The following is a 15,715-nucleotide window of genomic DNA, read 5'->3' as shown; positions in this document are numbered from 1 at the left end:
TGCTGTGATTCATGATGAGCAGGTGGAAGGGGAAGGGGAGGGTTCATGACATCTGGAAAGGAGCAGGATGTAGCCCAGTTCAGCACTCCCCTTGCTCTCCTTTGGGATAGCTTTTGTGCTGAGCTGTTGCTATGTTTGTGTATTTTGCACTTTTTATTTGTCTCTAAACTAGGGGAATCAGTCAATGGAGCACTGAAAAATCCCTGACAAGGGATAAAGTCAATAGAGTGAGTTCCTGGGAACTTTGAAGCTTTTTCATTTATCGCTGAGACTCTAGAAGAGCTCCCTGAACCAGAAGGAGTTTCTTGCGCTCATTGCTTGCTTTACTGTTACCATCTTGCCTGCCAACTCCAAGTTACAAAGCTTTTTTCCTTGAGTAATAACAATAAAAAATTCTCCACACCCTATTCTTGGAGAAAAAAATCTGTTCAGGAGCATCAGTGTGGGTTTTGTCATATACTTCAATGTGGCCAGGATTATGGTCACACTTCTTCAAGTGTCTTCATGGAAAAGATATAGATAGATTTTTGAGCTTTCTTTCAGTGCTAGCAGAAGATTGCTGTTGAATTAAGCTTTAAATGTGTAATGTAAATAATACTGGTTTCATTTCCTGTCAAAATATAAAAATGTGACTGTTTATAACAAGCTGGAATTGTTTGCTTCAATACTTTCTGGTTTTAGTAATTGTTGCTTTCTGATGAGAACAGGTTCAGTCCTGCTATGTTGCCATAAGATCTGAGGAAAGGAAGCAAAACAGCTCAGTGGGGAATGAGCTTGGGTTATAATTGGGTGAGTTTAGAGGTGAAATTGTTAGGAGCCATGACTAGGGGTTTGTGCTAGACTTCATCTTGTTTCATTGCTGGTAGAGCCACTCTTCATGAAGATATTTTAAAAAGGAAGCTGCGAGAAGTACCTACCCATTCACTCATTTCTGTATTTCAAGGAAGGGCTTCTTCAAATGGCTCAGAAAAAATTATTCCCTGGAAAACATTTTTCTTACTGGCAAATTAGTTCAAATTAGTTAAAGAACAAAGAAGAAAGAGAATGTTAACTAAAAACAAATATCAGAGTGAAAATAACTTTATTATTATTATTATTATTATTTTTATAGATGCATGATGTTGTCCACGTATGGTTTTTGTTTCCTTTTGTTTCCTTTTAGTATGGAAAAGACTGTTATCTGTATTTAGAAAAACAGTTTTCATAGGGCTTGGCTGTAACATACAGGCAAGAAAAAAGGTATAAACCTATATTTTTATCTTGTAAAGCTCCTCTTAAAACTTATCTATTAAGGCAAGGGGCCTTCCCTATTCAGTGTGATATGTTTTTTTCCTTGATTACTTAATTTTCATCCTATTTATTGCAGTCCATTGTTGCTGTAATCCCAACTGTAGTATTCTGGACACAGTTCTTTCATACCAAGACATGGAACATTTAGAGCAGTTTTTTGGGAGAAACACAGGGCTGGATCTTCAGGTGCTCCTGGTCTACCTATGATACTTTGTAACAGGCAGAGTCTTTGCTTGATGCCAGCCTCCACCCTCAGGGTCCCGCATTTTCCCAGTAGTTGTTTCTGCTCCATGTGGCTGAGCCACTAACACCTGTCACCACCACTAAAGAAAGATGGAATGGGCTTGCATCCTGGGTATGCAAGTAACTCTGATCACAAAATGCAGTATCCATAGTTTCTGCCTTGTGCAGTTCACCAGCCCTTTCTGGAATAGTCCTGTTGACTCTTACAGTGTCGCTATGAGATCATGTTTTTTACCCATGCAAGGAGAAGTTAAGGTCAGTGGTTTAAAGGAGAAAAAGGTGGCAGGTATCAGGGCTTTTCCCACCTGAGGAGATGTTCAGCAGAAGTCTGGAGCTTCTAAGATACTCTTTATACTGGTGTCATGCTAAAAATGCTTAGATTTGGTTGTTGAATCTTCCTGTGACAAGTGCTTACAGACTAAAGAAGAACAGCTGTAGAAGCTACCCTAAGGCAGGAGATGTGAGTAAAGCAGCAGCAAAGCTTTCGATTTCTGCTGGTTGACTCATGTCCACTGAGAATTGAACTTGGAGAGGCCTCCAGAAATTCAGTTTTGCTTGCTGTAATGTTTCAGACATGATGTAGAAAAGCATGAAACAGAATAGTGCAGGACACTCAAAATGGCATCTCCGCTGCAGCTGTCACTTTGCTGGCTTAGAATAAGTGATCAAGGTTTAATGTTTCCTTATTTAAAGAAAGGTAATAAAGCAACTGTCTTCATCCATGAACACTCATTTCTGTTAAACACTTTAGAATTCTTCTTTCTGCTAGGGACATGATTTAATTCCGAATGCGTTCTTATTTCCTAAGCTGTGCACAAAGTGTTGCAGTGTCTTTCTTCAACTAGGTATGACATCTTCTGTTCTCCTGAGCCCTTGCTTTCATTGTAAAGCTCTCTCTAACCTAAAGTGTTAGGTAGATTAATAAATAAACAAGCAACCCCCAATTTAACAAAAAATAAATCCAGATTTAATGCTTTTTTTTCACTGTTGCATACATCCACAGAAAATCCATGGTAATTTTTATATCAGTGCCAGTTACTGAAGGTGCTGCTTTAAAAATCAGGAAGGTTGGGCAAAGTCAGGTAGGGTAATCAGGTGCTTGTAGCTTAGGCACCTGAGCAAAGCTAGGGAAACACTGCTGGTGAGATTTTGATACTATGAGATGATCCAATTAGCAATTCTGGATAAATCTGATAGTTAATGTATGCTGCAATTTATGGTTTGAATTTAGAGTAGATGTGTGAGAACTCTGTTGTTAAAAGTCATGGTACTTTTCCCATTAGGAATTTTGGCTGAGTGATTAAACTCATAATTAAATGCTAGCATGTTGTATAACTTTATATGCATATTTTATTGCACAAAGTTAGAGACTTAAATGGAGAGCTACTGTAGTGATCATACTCTGTTTCGGGACAGTCATTGTCCAAATTATCTTAGGCTCATTGAAGTTCTGTTGGAATTCTGTAGTCTGAAGGCAGCAGGGATCAGTGTCTTTCAACCTCCAGGTCAGAGGAATTTCTTGGGGTTATTCCATTTTGGTTTGGTGTCTTTTTTTTGTCTGTTGACAGCAAAGAGATTCTTCTGTTCCTAGGTAGACAAAATCCTGCTCTGATTTACTTGCAGTCCTTAAGCATAGAGTGGTTTATAAGAAAGACAGGAATGGCTCATATAAGATGAGTATATTCTCCAGCTAGTTTTCAGTACTTGGAATTACTCCCATTTGGAGTTCAAATAGAGAATGAAACACAGGCAGACAATTCTCCTTGTTTTAAGGCACTTCATGGAGACTGTTCAGTCACTGAGCTTTTTGTTTTCCTGAGAAGTACCTGTGGTTTTCCCATTGCTGTGGTGGGGCTGTGGAGGGCTGGAGGAAAGGTCCCTCAGAGCAGGCTCCTCACAGCTGTTTCCAGAATGGGCTGGGGAGATCATAGAGCAGATGGGCTGATTATTCTGTCACTGGCCTTTTTTGCTTAGATGTTTGTGGAAGATGACAGGAAGGAAACTGCTGTGTAAAAAGAATGATTGCTAATTACCTCTTGGAGTGAAAACTAAGGAGGAAATGGCAAACCAGTGTGACCATGGTAATTCTTGTGAACAGGAATATTGTCACAAGAAGTAATGTTCTTTTGTTTACATTCATTCCTCCTATTCTTAAGTTCTATGTTTTAATTTAAGATGCAATGATTACGAAGAAAAACTAATTAATGTATTTTTGTGTATGTTACAATATTGCAAATTATTGCAAGGTCCATATAGTAAAAACTTAAGAACAGCTTTTGATATGAATTTTTAGTAGAAACTACAGTTTGTAAACCAAAACTTTTCAAATTTGATTTCAGGTTTTAGACAGAGCACTCAGTTAAGGTTTGTGAAAGCTGTTTCTAAACAAACAACCCCAAATTTTGGCCAGGTCTCCTCTGCAGAATGTCTTGCCAGCAAAGCACTGTGTATCAGCCAGGGGTGTGGAAAAAAGTCATACATCCCCGCTGACATCAATATGTTGGCAAAAGCCCAGGTGTGGATGCAGCTGTGCAGGCAGAAGAGAGCTTTTATCGGCTTGGCTGATGTTGTTTGGGGAGGTGATGCAACTACGCCAGCAGACAAACTCTTCTCCTGGCCTGCGCTGTCAGCGTAGGAGGCTCCGCCAGCGCGGTCACGGCGTCGCGGCTGCACTGCCAACCAACCCTTTGCAGCAAGAGCAACTGGAAAAAAAGGCCCCTTTGAACAACAGAGGGACCTCTATAATTTAGTTTTTATAAGTAGTCGTCGATGAGGAACAGAGCGGAAAAAGTGATTCAGATTTTAAAATGAAAGTTTTAATGTAAAAAACGTGTTTTAGTTGTATGGCTTTAAGATGTCACTGTCCCTTTAATGGCTGGCTTTGGGTTGCAGGCTTTGAGAGCTGCAGGACACCCAGCACATGTGTTTTGTAAAGCCTTTAAGGCTTGTGAAGGTTTGAGTCTCTCTGGAAGCACTGGAAAACCTTCTGTCTGTAAACTTAGGAAGACAACTATAGTCACATTTACATTCCCATCATTTTCTAATGTGACCACTGGCACTAGAACGTCTTCATGTTTAAATAGAAGTTTAAATTTCTCAGAATGTAGTGTTTATGTTTTACAGACAGACAGAATTAGGATTCTACACACAGACACACATTTTCCTCTCCTGCCTTTGGCCAGCTGGTGACAAGATTTTACAAAACTCCAGCTCTTCATAACACAGAAAAACAAAAATTTTAAGGAAAAAACTCTGTAAGAAGTAAAAGTAAGACCAAACCAAAGATACTGAAAAACTTAATAGAGGCTCTTAGCCTTCAGTTGTAGCTTAGAAATAAACCAGTTTAGATGAAGACAGGTATGTGTATGTTGAGTTTTCTGGCAGCTGTATGTGCACATTTTGAAACTGTAAATAGCAATCTTGCATTTGATCACTGTTTGCATTTTGGGAACTTCACTGAAGGCTTTTTGAAGAAAATTTCACTGTGCCAGACTAAGTTTGTTCTGTTGTGAAAGTGTTTTGAAACTAGTTGCTTTGTCATTCTGCATTGCTTGTAACCCTAAAAATAATTGCCTGGCATTACTGGAAGAAGAGTGGTCTGACAGACTGACTTGTGCTGCTATTGTTAAAATCTGTCAATGTTTCCATTGCAAACTTGGAAGGGAGCATTTAATCTTTTTCCCTGGAAGAAATTCTAGATCAGTGCTTCAATTCCAAATATAAATATTTTGGATGAGATTTGATGTTTCTAAAAATCTTTATTAAAAACAACCAAAACAAAAAAAAAAATCTCTAACCCTATGACAATGAAATATTAATACTCCGTTTTGAAGTGCTAAATGATCAGGAATGTATTTCATTATTTTTTGTAATTTTTCAGTTCAATTAAATTAGGCAGCAACAATGTTACTGCTTTTCAATGTTGATTTTATAGCAAGTCTTGCAGTTGGCTGTTCCAGGCCATTATAGCTGCATAATAAAATTTGCAACATGCCAAATTGGAGGATTTCAAAACCTTCCTAGGGAAACACAAAAAAGAAACGCATAATTACCATAAAGTATCTGATATAAGGCATGCCTTTGTACTTTTCTCCCACTCACACTTCCATTCCAATTTCTTGAGGTTATCTCCAAAATAGTTTCACAATTCTTGTGTGTAGTTTCATGGGTGCTTTAAACAGAGGTAAACTCTAATCCTTTCCTCTCTGCCTTCACATTCCTGCTCCCTGCCTTGTGACAGCCAAAGCTTTTGCGTAATCCAAAGCCCACATGTGGTGTACCAGATCAGGGAAGATCATTTTTTGGTTCAGTTTGTGGCCATACAACTGTTTGTACTAATCCAAGGAAGAGGGTGGCACTAGGGTGGGTACAAGTGAGTCTACTCAGTGAGATTGACATCTCATTGTATATTCCATTTTGTTTTTCCCCCTCATGTGCCTTTCCTCTGTATTCACCGGGCGGTTCTTTGCTATGAGTTTGTGGTGGAAGCTCAGGCTTTTGCAGGAAAGGAGCCACATGCAGCCACTTTGTCAGTGAAAACCATGTAGTCACAAGAGGTTTACAGGCAGCTTCAGTTCTCTAGTATATTTTTTGAAGTATTCCTCTCTTACCACACCACAGACAGGTTCATAGTACTTTTTGTACAGTGCCCTGCTATATTTCTCTTAATGCAAATGATTTCTCTACTGCAGATTTCCTCTAGGATGTTTTTATGTTCCATTGGGGTCTGATTTTAAGAGCAATAGCGTTAGATACCTTGAGGAGTAGGTTGAAGTGCTTGTGTGCTTTTCTCCTTTTGAAACTTGAATTTTTTACCTTTATATAGAGCCTTTTTCTTGAGAATTGTGAAGTAATCCACAAATATGGAGATAGAGAGCAGTATGAAAGGTCTCCCAAGGCACACCATTCATTTAAAGTCTTTTCCTTAAGCTATCTGTGCTCCTCCTCTAGCTGTAAAAAATAATAGCAGTATTATATGATGTACTAAAAGCCAGAAGAGATAGAAAAGAGGCTTCTAATTATTTTTTGTATTTTTGATAGATTAAGGAAAGAGCATGGTCTTTGCCACAATTTGACTTGTGAGACAGTCATAGTGATATAAACTTTGTACCTGCTGGAACCTAGAGGAACGATAGTTCCTACTTCATTTTCACATGAGATGACACAATGAAGAGTGATAAAATCCTATGAGTAATATTCAGTGGAGGTTATATATAATTTGACCCTGTGTCACGCATCAAGTAGTGGTTGGAGATACTAGGATGTGCCTGTGAATCCCGACCCAAATGTGGTGTGAAAGCAGTTGTATTTAAAATCCGTGGGTAATTAGGAGCAGATTGAACACAGTGCTCCAAATGGTAACCAGGCTGCTGTAGCTGATGTGCATGCTGTGATTGCTACCTGTACTTTACTCTAACGTGCTTTTTCCTTTGCAGCAGTCCATTGTACCAGCCCACCCAATGGCTCCTCCTAGTCCCAGCACCACCAGCAGTAATAACAACAGTAGTAGCAGCAGCAACTCAGGATGGGATCAATTAAGTAAAACTAACCTTTACATCAGAGCACTGCCTCCAAACACCACTGATCAGGACCTGGTAAAACTATGCCAACCGTAAGTACTACGATTAAATGTCAATTATAATGTCATACTTTAAAGGCTTGTTGTAGGTACCCAAGATGAGCGTTTGGATTATGAGGGAAGAAAACCAGATTCATAAACAAACAGCCTCATGCTGCGATATGGTGGCAGGTTTCAACTTTCTTAGCAATCAGAAGGAAAAGATTGTTTGATGCTTTGGAGAAGCAAAGAAAGTGAGAATACAGTAGTGAACTGAAGCAACTCATTGCTTTCATAAAAGCTGTTGAAATCACAGATAAAATTAATGCCTAGATGTGAAACTTGCTGTTGAGAACCTGCATAGAGGATCTCCTCTGTTCACTGCTAAGATAATCTGTTGGTACAAACTTGAGTAATTGTTCTGAATCACTGTAAACTACAATGTGCATTTGAAAGCTTATCCTAGTTTCGCACTAATTTATGGCTGTACTTTACTGCACAGTTATTTTTTTAATATTAAAAATAGCTGGTCCATGTAAGAATCCTCTCTAGTGGCTGAAGTTCTGGGTAGACTTGGTTTAGCAGAGGGCTTTTAGACAACGTTGTTAACCTAAGATTTTTTGCTTATGGGAGTTATTTGTTCTGTTTTTTAATTTTTACAGCAGCATGTGCCTCTTTCAAATATGGGTTATGTATCAAAAAACTGTACATTTGGGTTGTTTATACACTGTTTAAAATCATCTGCCTTTAATGTTTTAGTGGATTTTAAAAATGTCTTAGTACTTCTAAAAGTCATAGTGCACTGTCTGGATTATTTTGAAATCAAAAGTACTCAGCTAAATTTTCAATACTACATGTAGGAAAACATCCAAATCTGTCTATTTTGGAGGAAGAATTATTAATATTTGTATATAATGCTACTGTCTGAAATTTAGAAAATAATTTTATGTTCCATTTAGCAGATAACTAACTAGGGGTATACATAAATAGAACACAACACAAGTAAGAAAATTCGATAGCGAACCTGTACATTTTGGATCCAAGCTTGTGTGAAGTACCTTTGGTTTTAAATATTGCAAAAAATCTGATACCTAATTTATAGAGGGGATTTTCTTTTTTAATTTTAAAGAAATTGGTCTTGCAGGGTAGTAGTCACATAAAAGTCATCTTAGTATTATAATAAAAATAGCTTGCTCTCAGGTCTTTAAAGAAACAAGTTCTATTTGCTCATTTCTCCAACAGCAAATGAAATCCTTGTGTTTTGCAGAGAAGAGAATAGATAATCAATCTTTGAAAAGGCTTGTTGATAAATTAAGCATTTTTACAGCTTCCCATGTGACAATGACCTCTTGTAACTTGAATTTTAGTTGCAAATGCATGTTTTACAGAAGTGGATTTTTCATTTCTGTTTTTGTCTTTTGAACTGATGAAGAAACCTTGGCCTATGCACTCATGTTATGTTAGGACAGAGCTGTGAGGTTATTTTGCACTGGAGCCACCCCAGTAACTACTATTTGTGCAGTGGTTACTATAGCTCCTTAATCTCTTTCTGAAGATGCTTTGGTTTGCACAGTCTCAGATGTCATTGATGCATGAATAGCTTAGAAAAAAATATTTTCAATAATTTGCTGTAACTGGTCCCCTTCCTCTTAAATACCAAAGATTCCAATTTTGTTGTTGCTGTTCAATATATAATTGTAGTTGTAATAGCATAAATTGTATATATAAAGAACTGGTAAAAACTTGCCAGTTTTCCTGACTTGTTAAATCAATTCTGATGTGAATTGATTTAAGCCATGAACTTGTTAAATCAATTCTGATGTGAATTTACAGATGTGGAAGGTCATGACATTTATTCCTGTGAGATATTTCCCTCCTAAGCATTTTACTGAAGAGGAAAGGAGATTGTCTCAAAATTCTCAGTGTCTGCTGAGGAAGCAAGTGAGATGTCCAGAAACTTTAGGTTGTACAACATAATCCCTTAGCAACTAACTGGATTGGGCAGTAAAATAGAAATGACAGCACTCTCTCTGTTCACCAAAGCTCAGTTATCTACTTTTGTAGACCATGGGAAGTTCAGATGCAAACTTCTTCCTTCTTATAAATCTGCCTAAGCTTCTGGGATGTAGAAGGCAAGATATTCTTGAAAGTGAACCTGCCATATTCATTGTTCAAGCTGAGGTAGTACAAAATAAATGGAGATAGAATCTTGGACACACAGAAGTCAATGAAGAGTCTGTTGTTTACTCCAGGTCTCTGAAATATTTTTTTAGCCGTTTCCAAATTCCTAAGTTTTTACTGAGAGGCTTTTAGAGTAATTTTAGCTCCTTTTCTCCATATAGAGTGGGTCTTGCTATCCTAAGAGGGTGTCTACTGCAGTGCTTGATGCTAAGAATGGGTAGAAAGGCTGCTCTGCATTTTGTAGAAATGATCTTGCTAGCTAGCAATAAGCAGCTTTTGGTGGATATGCATAAAAAGGTCACTGGCTTGTTTTGTGTCTTTTGGCTGATGTCAGACACAACAGAGAAACACCTGTGGCTTGAGGAAATAATAGTTGAAAAACGTGATTGTCACTGCAAGTACCAGAAACATCCCATCTTCAGAGATTTTTCCTTCTGATCATTATGGATTTGTATCATATATACTCTACTGAAAAGTTATTTTCAATGATAGTTATAGTAGAGAAAGATTGCTTTAGACAGAATCCCTCAGAATACGAGCTCGAATAATCTACAGGATTCTTGTGTGGGGGATTGTTACACTGTGACTTTTATTTGATTTAGTCAGGATTTTCATTCGTTCTTGTCGTGACAGCAGTGCTAATTTTGGCCATGTTTTTACTTTGTTTAATTCTTTTTGGTGAATCACTAGAAAAATCCCTTATCAATTATGGAAGTGTTGGGCTTGCACTCCTGTTGTAGCACAGCTGTGCAGTATTTATGAACACAGTGAACAAACATTCACCAGCTTTGTGGAAAAGTATTTTCCTGGCAAGAGCACAGTTTGTCAGTATATGTGTCCACAAATCTGTCTCCACCTTCAACCGATTGGTCCTTTCTGTTTTTCTATTAGGTGAAGCTCTTTTCCTCTTTTCCTAGTTGAAAAGAGCACATTATGTTTTTATTGTGAGGGTTTGGGAGCACGGCTGTTTTTCAGAGCATATTTCTGGTTTTGTGTGGGAACTGAAGCTGCCATGTTCCTGAACAGTTCATTCAAACTTGAGCCTGCTTCTCCAGTTCTGCATTGAGAAACCAAATTTCTTCATATCAGTTGTGCCAGAGGCAGAAGTGTGGGGAGGACTAAAGTAGGTATTGTTTGTCAGAAGGATGCCATAACAGTCAGCCCAGAACCAGAGTGTGTCAGGGGGACATGATGTGAGTCAGTCCTGGCCATAAGAGCTTCCCATCAGGTATGTGGGAGTAGCCAAAGCAATCAATGCAGTGGCCCACAGATCCTCTTTTCTGTGGGAGGCTGGACAGGAGCAATCAGCTAAATAGGACAGGAGCAGAGGACAGGAGCCAGTGTGGTTTGGGAAAGTCTGCAGGAAGCTGCCTGACGCTGCTGTGTGGTTTCTTTTCACAACCATGGAGTGCCATTACATGCGATCTGCTGCACTGAGCAACCCTCTGCCATGAAGAGCTGGTTTGACAGGGTTGCTGAAACAGTGTTTACTTCAGCCATGCTTAATTGCACTCCCTTCTGGTGTGGATATCAGTACTTGATATGCTTTTTTCAGCTCTTCAGATGGGTTTTGAATATATTATTTAGGCTTTAGCTGTAATTTCTTATTTGGTGACTCTTAGTAATTTATTTTAACTTATTGAATATCTGGATCTGAAGATACAAGAGTAAATCCATTCCAGTTATTCACTGAAATTGTTGAGCCTGCTTATCTGATTAGGGACTTACGTGATTGGGTCTTAGCAGATTCAGTCAGGAGTTTGTAACTTGCTTTGACATGTTTTCTAGGTGCTTTCCAGACTCTCACTAAGCACTGTGCTTTGCTGAGGATGACCTTTATGCTGAAGCCACATGGTTCCAAAGCCCTGTACTTTCCACTGTCTAGCTTATGATTTACTTGCTGGCCTGCAGCAGCATTGTGTCTGTGTAATGCTGTTTCTCCAGAAACCTCCTTTTGTGAGATGTACATCATTAAATGAGGATGATGCAGCAGACCCTTCATCCTCCTGACAATCTCCAGTCCCTGGGTGAGATTTCAAGCTTTGAGGCTTAACCCAAGTCTCCTCTGTTCGGTTCAGCATAAATCATCTGGTCAGCCCACCCTTTGGTATTTTCTCTTCCAGGCTGATTTCTCACACTGTGCTGCTTGTATCAAGCTGTTTGTAGTCTATATGATATTTTTAAAATCGCTTTTTCCTCTGGACAGTTTCACTTAGTTGGCTTCCCCCTTAAGTTGTCACTGTAGGGTCATACTGTGGGTTTTTAATGGTATTACATTCAGGAAAGCAGCTGCTTTAAGATAACAAAATATAGAATTACCACAGCAGGCTATTGTTCTGTGCCAGAATGGTCTGCACACAGAAACAGAACCTTGCAGTGACTGCCTTTGCATATGTGCATTCTGAAATCACCTGTCTTGTTGAGAGTTGTTTAAGGGTTCCTTGCTAAATACTCAGCATCATGAACACAGGCATAGCTAAAACAACTGGCAGGCTAATGGTTTGCTTGTAACATATGACTCAGCTGTGATATACAAATTTGTTTTCAAAACGTACTTAGTTATATACTCCAATGTTTCCCTGTTTTCAGGCAAGATAACTTGAAAGTTGTTTCAGTGCCCTGTTCTTAATAAAAGATGTATTTTCATTGTTATGTGACATTCATTAACATATTGATATTTCCATGTTCTTTGCTGTGTAATTGTGACCTCTCCCATGTTGCCATTTCTCATCTCCTTCAAATATACTTAGGACTGAAAAGAGGTGAACTGGAGCTCAGGCATTTACTGTAGCAGGGAACTGGCACCACTGTGGTCACTTAAGATCAAGAAATTTGTTAATTTTACTCAGCATACCTCATTAGAAAAAAAAAAAAGGCTGGACTTTAGAAAATAGTCTGAACATCTCTTGCATTTAACTCCTTGGGAGAGTGATCTGGGCAGGTCATTGCTGCTTAGAAATACTTACAGCACATGAACACAGCCCCTTTAGATAAATGGTGTGGCTAAGTGGAATGGAAGTTTTCAAAGCTAACTTCTCCAATTCTCTTTAGAGTATTTTCTATTTATTCCTTTTTTCTTTTTTCTCCATTTTCTTGCATTTTTCTTTTATGGTTTGCTGGCTGCAGTGAGGTATTGGATTCATAATTATGTGGAATATGATTTCACATCATATAATTAAATGTGATACATCAGTGTCTCTGAAACTGTTCCCTTTGTGAACAGTATTAATACTGATTATATTGTAGCAGGAGCCTCTCTATTGTTCTACCTTTTTAGGGTAGAAAGAAGCCCTCTGCAAATTTCTTTTTTTCAGAGTTATGTGTGCATTTTTAAAAACAGTATGACTGCATACACATCTGAATAAATAACACCTGGTTTACAGAATAACATTTGGTTCTAGGAGAAGATAGATTCCTTAATGATTGAGCAAGATGTGATTTGTACTGTTCAGCTCAATTGTATAATACCAGCATCATGTTTTACCTTTATTCCCTGTTCAAGGACTATGGCATGCTTTGGGGTTTGTGTTACCTGCAGTACGTTTTCCTTAACTGCACTTTTCACTCAGTTCTGCTCTTCAGAGCAAACGTACCCCCAAGGATGGTGGAGGTGTGCTCCCTGCATGTATTCACTGATTGTGCCAGTGCTGTTGCCTGTGCAGTGGTGTGGAACACGGTAGGGAAACACCCACAGGAACCCAGGGACCCGCTTCAGCTCATCTCCACTGCGTTCTGCCCAGCTGATGCACCCGCTTTCTCAACCAGCCAACTGTATGAGGAGGAGTGGCCTGCCACTGTGGTGTGTAAACCGGCTCTGCTGGCTTCTGTCTGAGCTGGTGATCTTCTGAGAAGTTGCTGTCAAAAATATGTATCTCATTTCTACAGCTGTAAAGAAATAGAATTCATTATTGTGTGTTCCTTTTTCCAGATGCACCAGAGAGATGTAGGCCTGGTATGGAGGCTGAAATGCTCCTTTTTGTCAGGGCTTGACTGCCACAACAAGTAGCATGGGAACTGTGATTGGCCTGGAGATGTGATGTTTGGTTTAAATAGTCATTTCCTTTATTGTTTAGCAACGGATTTCAGCAGTCATGTCATGAAGTGTCTAGCCTGGCATGATGTGAAGGAAGACTCTTTATCTTCCCCTCAATATCTGGATTTTAATTAGCTAGAAATAAAATTCAGACAGCTTTACATTCATGATCAAATGAAATCTACACTGTAATTCTCTCTGAGAAGTTTCAGAGTGTTTTTTTACAGTAATGCTTTCATGTAGAATATTATTAGGGACCCATAGATATTTTCAGGGAAATTGTAGTTGAGAGAAAAGTAAAAAAGTTGTCCTGTCCTCCAGATCCAGATAGTCTCTTGACTGGCCTCGAATTTAAAACTAATATAGTTTTAATTTTCTCTTTCCATTTTTTTATTAATCAAAGATGGTGGTTTTTCTAAGTCAGTATTTCGTTTAGGCTAACTTAAAAGCAGTTCCCCTCAGCACATTGTTTAAAAAACAAGTAATCCAAATACAGATGCGAACTCTGTGTTTGCCCTGTGCTGGCAGATGTGGAGATCCAGTGATTGCAAAACTCTCTGTCCCCTGGGAGATGAGAGTTTTGTTGCAGTGTGAGGCCAGAGGAATGGTGAGCCCATGGAATTTCCTTGAGGAAGTGGGGGCGAGGGAGGAGAAGAGAGTGGAAGGAATGTTTCAGCCGCAGCTGCTTGTAAAAGAAGCACTAGGAAAACAGATTTGGTAAAAGTTACCACCATTGAAGATCTCTTATTGGAAAACAAGAAGCTGGTTTGGTAGTACAGGACGGGGTATTTGTTGTGCAGACATGCAACCACAGAGCTGCAGGAAAGAAATGTCCAGTGGCAGCTGTTGGAATGTCTTTGATCAGGGTCCCAGTCCCCAGCTCCACAATGGCAGGGACCTGACGCAGATGGGAAGTGATAGCAGCAGTTATTCATTGGAATAACCAGTAATTCAAGAACATTTTGAAGGGGATAGTTTAATTCCAGTGGACTACTAAAAATGTTAACAAGTACTAATTAGGCTTTTTGGTGGGTTCCATGATGCCAAAAACTGCCCCTTCTGTCAGAGACCTCTTAGGCAGGCGTCTCAAACAGAAACCAGTCCAGAATTGACTCAGCTTAGAGCCCAAGTTGGTTTTGGCCTCAGTGTTCTTACATCAAGCTTGTCCTTTTCTTCAGGAAACCAGCGTAGAAATCAGGATCAGTATTTGCAAGCAGATTCTCATATCCAGTGTCCAATATCTCCTGTGGTTTCACATAACTTGTAGAAATTTTGCGAAGTCTTGGCTTTGTTTCCTAAAAATTCCTTGTCCTTAGCTCTGATTTCTGTAATGCTAATTCCTTGAAATTAAAAATTGGGCCATCTAATGTTGGCATGTTATAAGGCCACTAATTTTTTTATAAGCTTTTAACCTTTTTTTATCCACATTATTGCTGAGCAACAGTTAGGGTTGACAAACAACAGCCCATAACACTTTGCAACCCACATAATGAATATTCATATTTACCTGCAGAATGAAAGCAGTAGCAAATATAGGTAAACTAATTAGATTTAATAAATTAATTTAATTAATTAATTAAATTTAGATCCTGCTACCTCCAATGAAATATGTAACTGAGGAAATTTTAGCTTTAAAAAAACCTCCACAGAATGTTAAGCCTTGATCCTCATTTTTTTGCCACAACTCCTAAAATTTTACCCTGTTTTCACATTCAGAAAATGTCAACTACCTCAGTTCAGTTTGAGCAGTTGCTTTACGCAAGACTCAGACAAACTCTGTAGAAAATTAAATCATTAAAGGGTTACTGAGAGAAGAATTAGCACTCCATCATTTAAATGTCTGATCTTTGTAGATAGATGTGCTGTACCTGGGAAAAAAAGTCAAATTTTAATTAAAATATTGATAATGTTATGATACATGGACATAGAGCAAACAAAAACCATTGAAAACTCAAAAAGAGAAGACTTCAATTTGGGGTCTGTTTTGACACTGTAACTAGTACAAATATTCTACTTGAAATAACCTGTGTGAGTTGAGTTAATCATTTACAGAATCATTTGCAGTGGAAGAAATATGTTCTGATTTGTATTCCTATCCTGCCCCTTACACTTCCATTTCTTCTCTTATTATTTTACCATAAGAGGAAAATTATCCACCGAAATATATGTAACTTCACTTTTGGTTATAAATAATTACATTTAATTTAATCATTTTAGCCATCTTAACTGAAATATGTTAGCCTAAAATGTGTGTTCTTCTTGAATGCTTGTTTTCCATATTCTGTGCAGTTGCGTAATTTTATATGTTAGCTTTAGAAGACAGAGTCTGAGTCAGTATTTTTTCCTAGGAAAACATTGTGGGCTTAGGTTTTACACATTATTGCTATTTCTAATCCTAGTGCTGTTTTTTG

The 15,715-nt window shown here is 38.4% G+C and overlaps 1 protein-coding gene across 5 annotated transcripts in view; it reads left to right on the top strand.

Annotated features, from left to right (window-relative positions):
- RBMS1 (RNA binding motif single stranded interacting protein 1) overlaps window positions 1-15,715 on the top strand; it is a 92,747-nt gene that overhangs the window by 19,753 nt on the left and 57,279 nt on the right. For 4 of the 5 annotated variants that reach the window (XM_068195650.1, XM_068195649.1, XM_068195646.1 and 1 more), the window contains exon 2: window positions 6,969-7,144. In XM_068195650.1, the coding sequence (XP_068051751.1) occupies window positions 6,993-7,144 (152 nt within the window). In that variant the 5' untranslated portion in view covers window positions 6,969-6,992. The remainder of the gene's footprint in view (window positions 1-6,968; window positions 7,145-15,715) is intronic. The other variant, XM_068195648.1, reaches the window with a different exon arrangement.

The sequence above is a fragment of the Anomalospiza imberbis genome, chromosome 7 (genome assembly GCF_031753505.1).
Source record: "Anomalospiza imberbis isolate Cuckoo-Finch-1a 21T00152 chromosome 7, ASM3175350v1, whole genome shotgun sequence".
In the NCBI taxonomy this organism is placed as follows: Eukaryota; Metazoa; Chordata; class Aves; order Passeriformes; family Viduidae; genus Anomalospiza; species Anomalospiza imberbis.
Note: the sequence above shows the minus strand (reverse complement) of the source record. Positions and strands in the feature narration are given on the sequence as shown.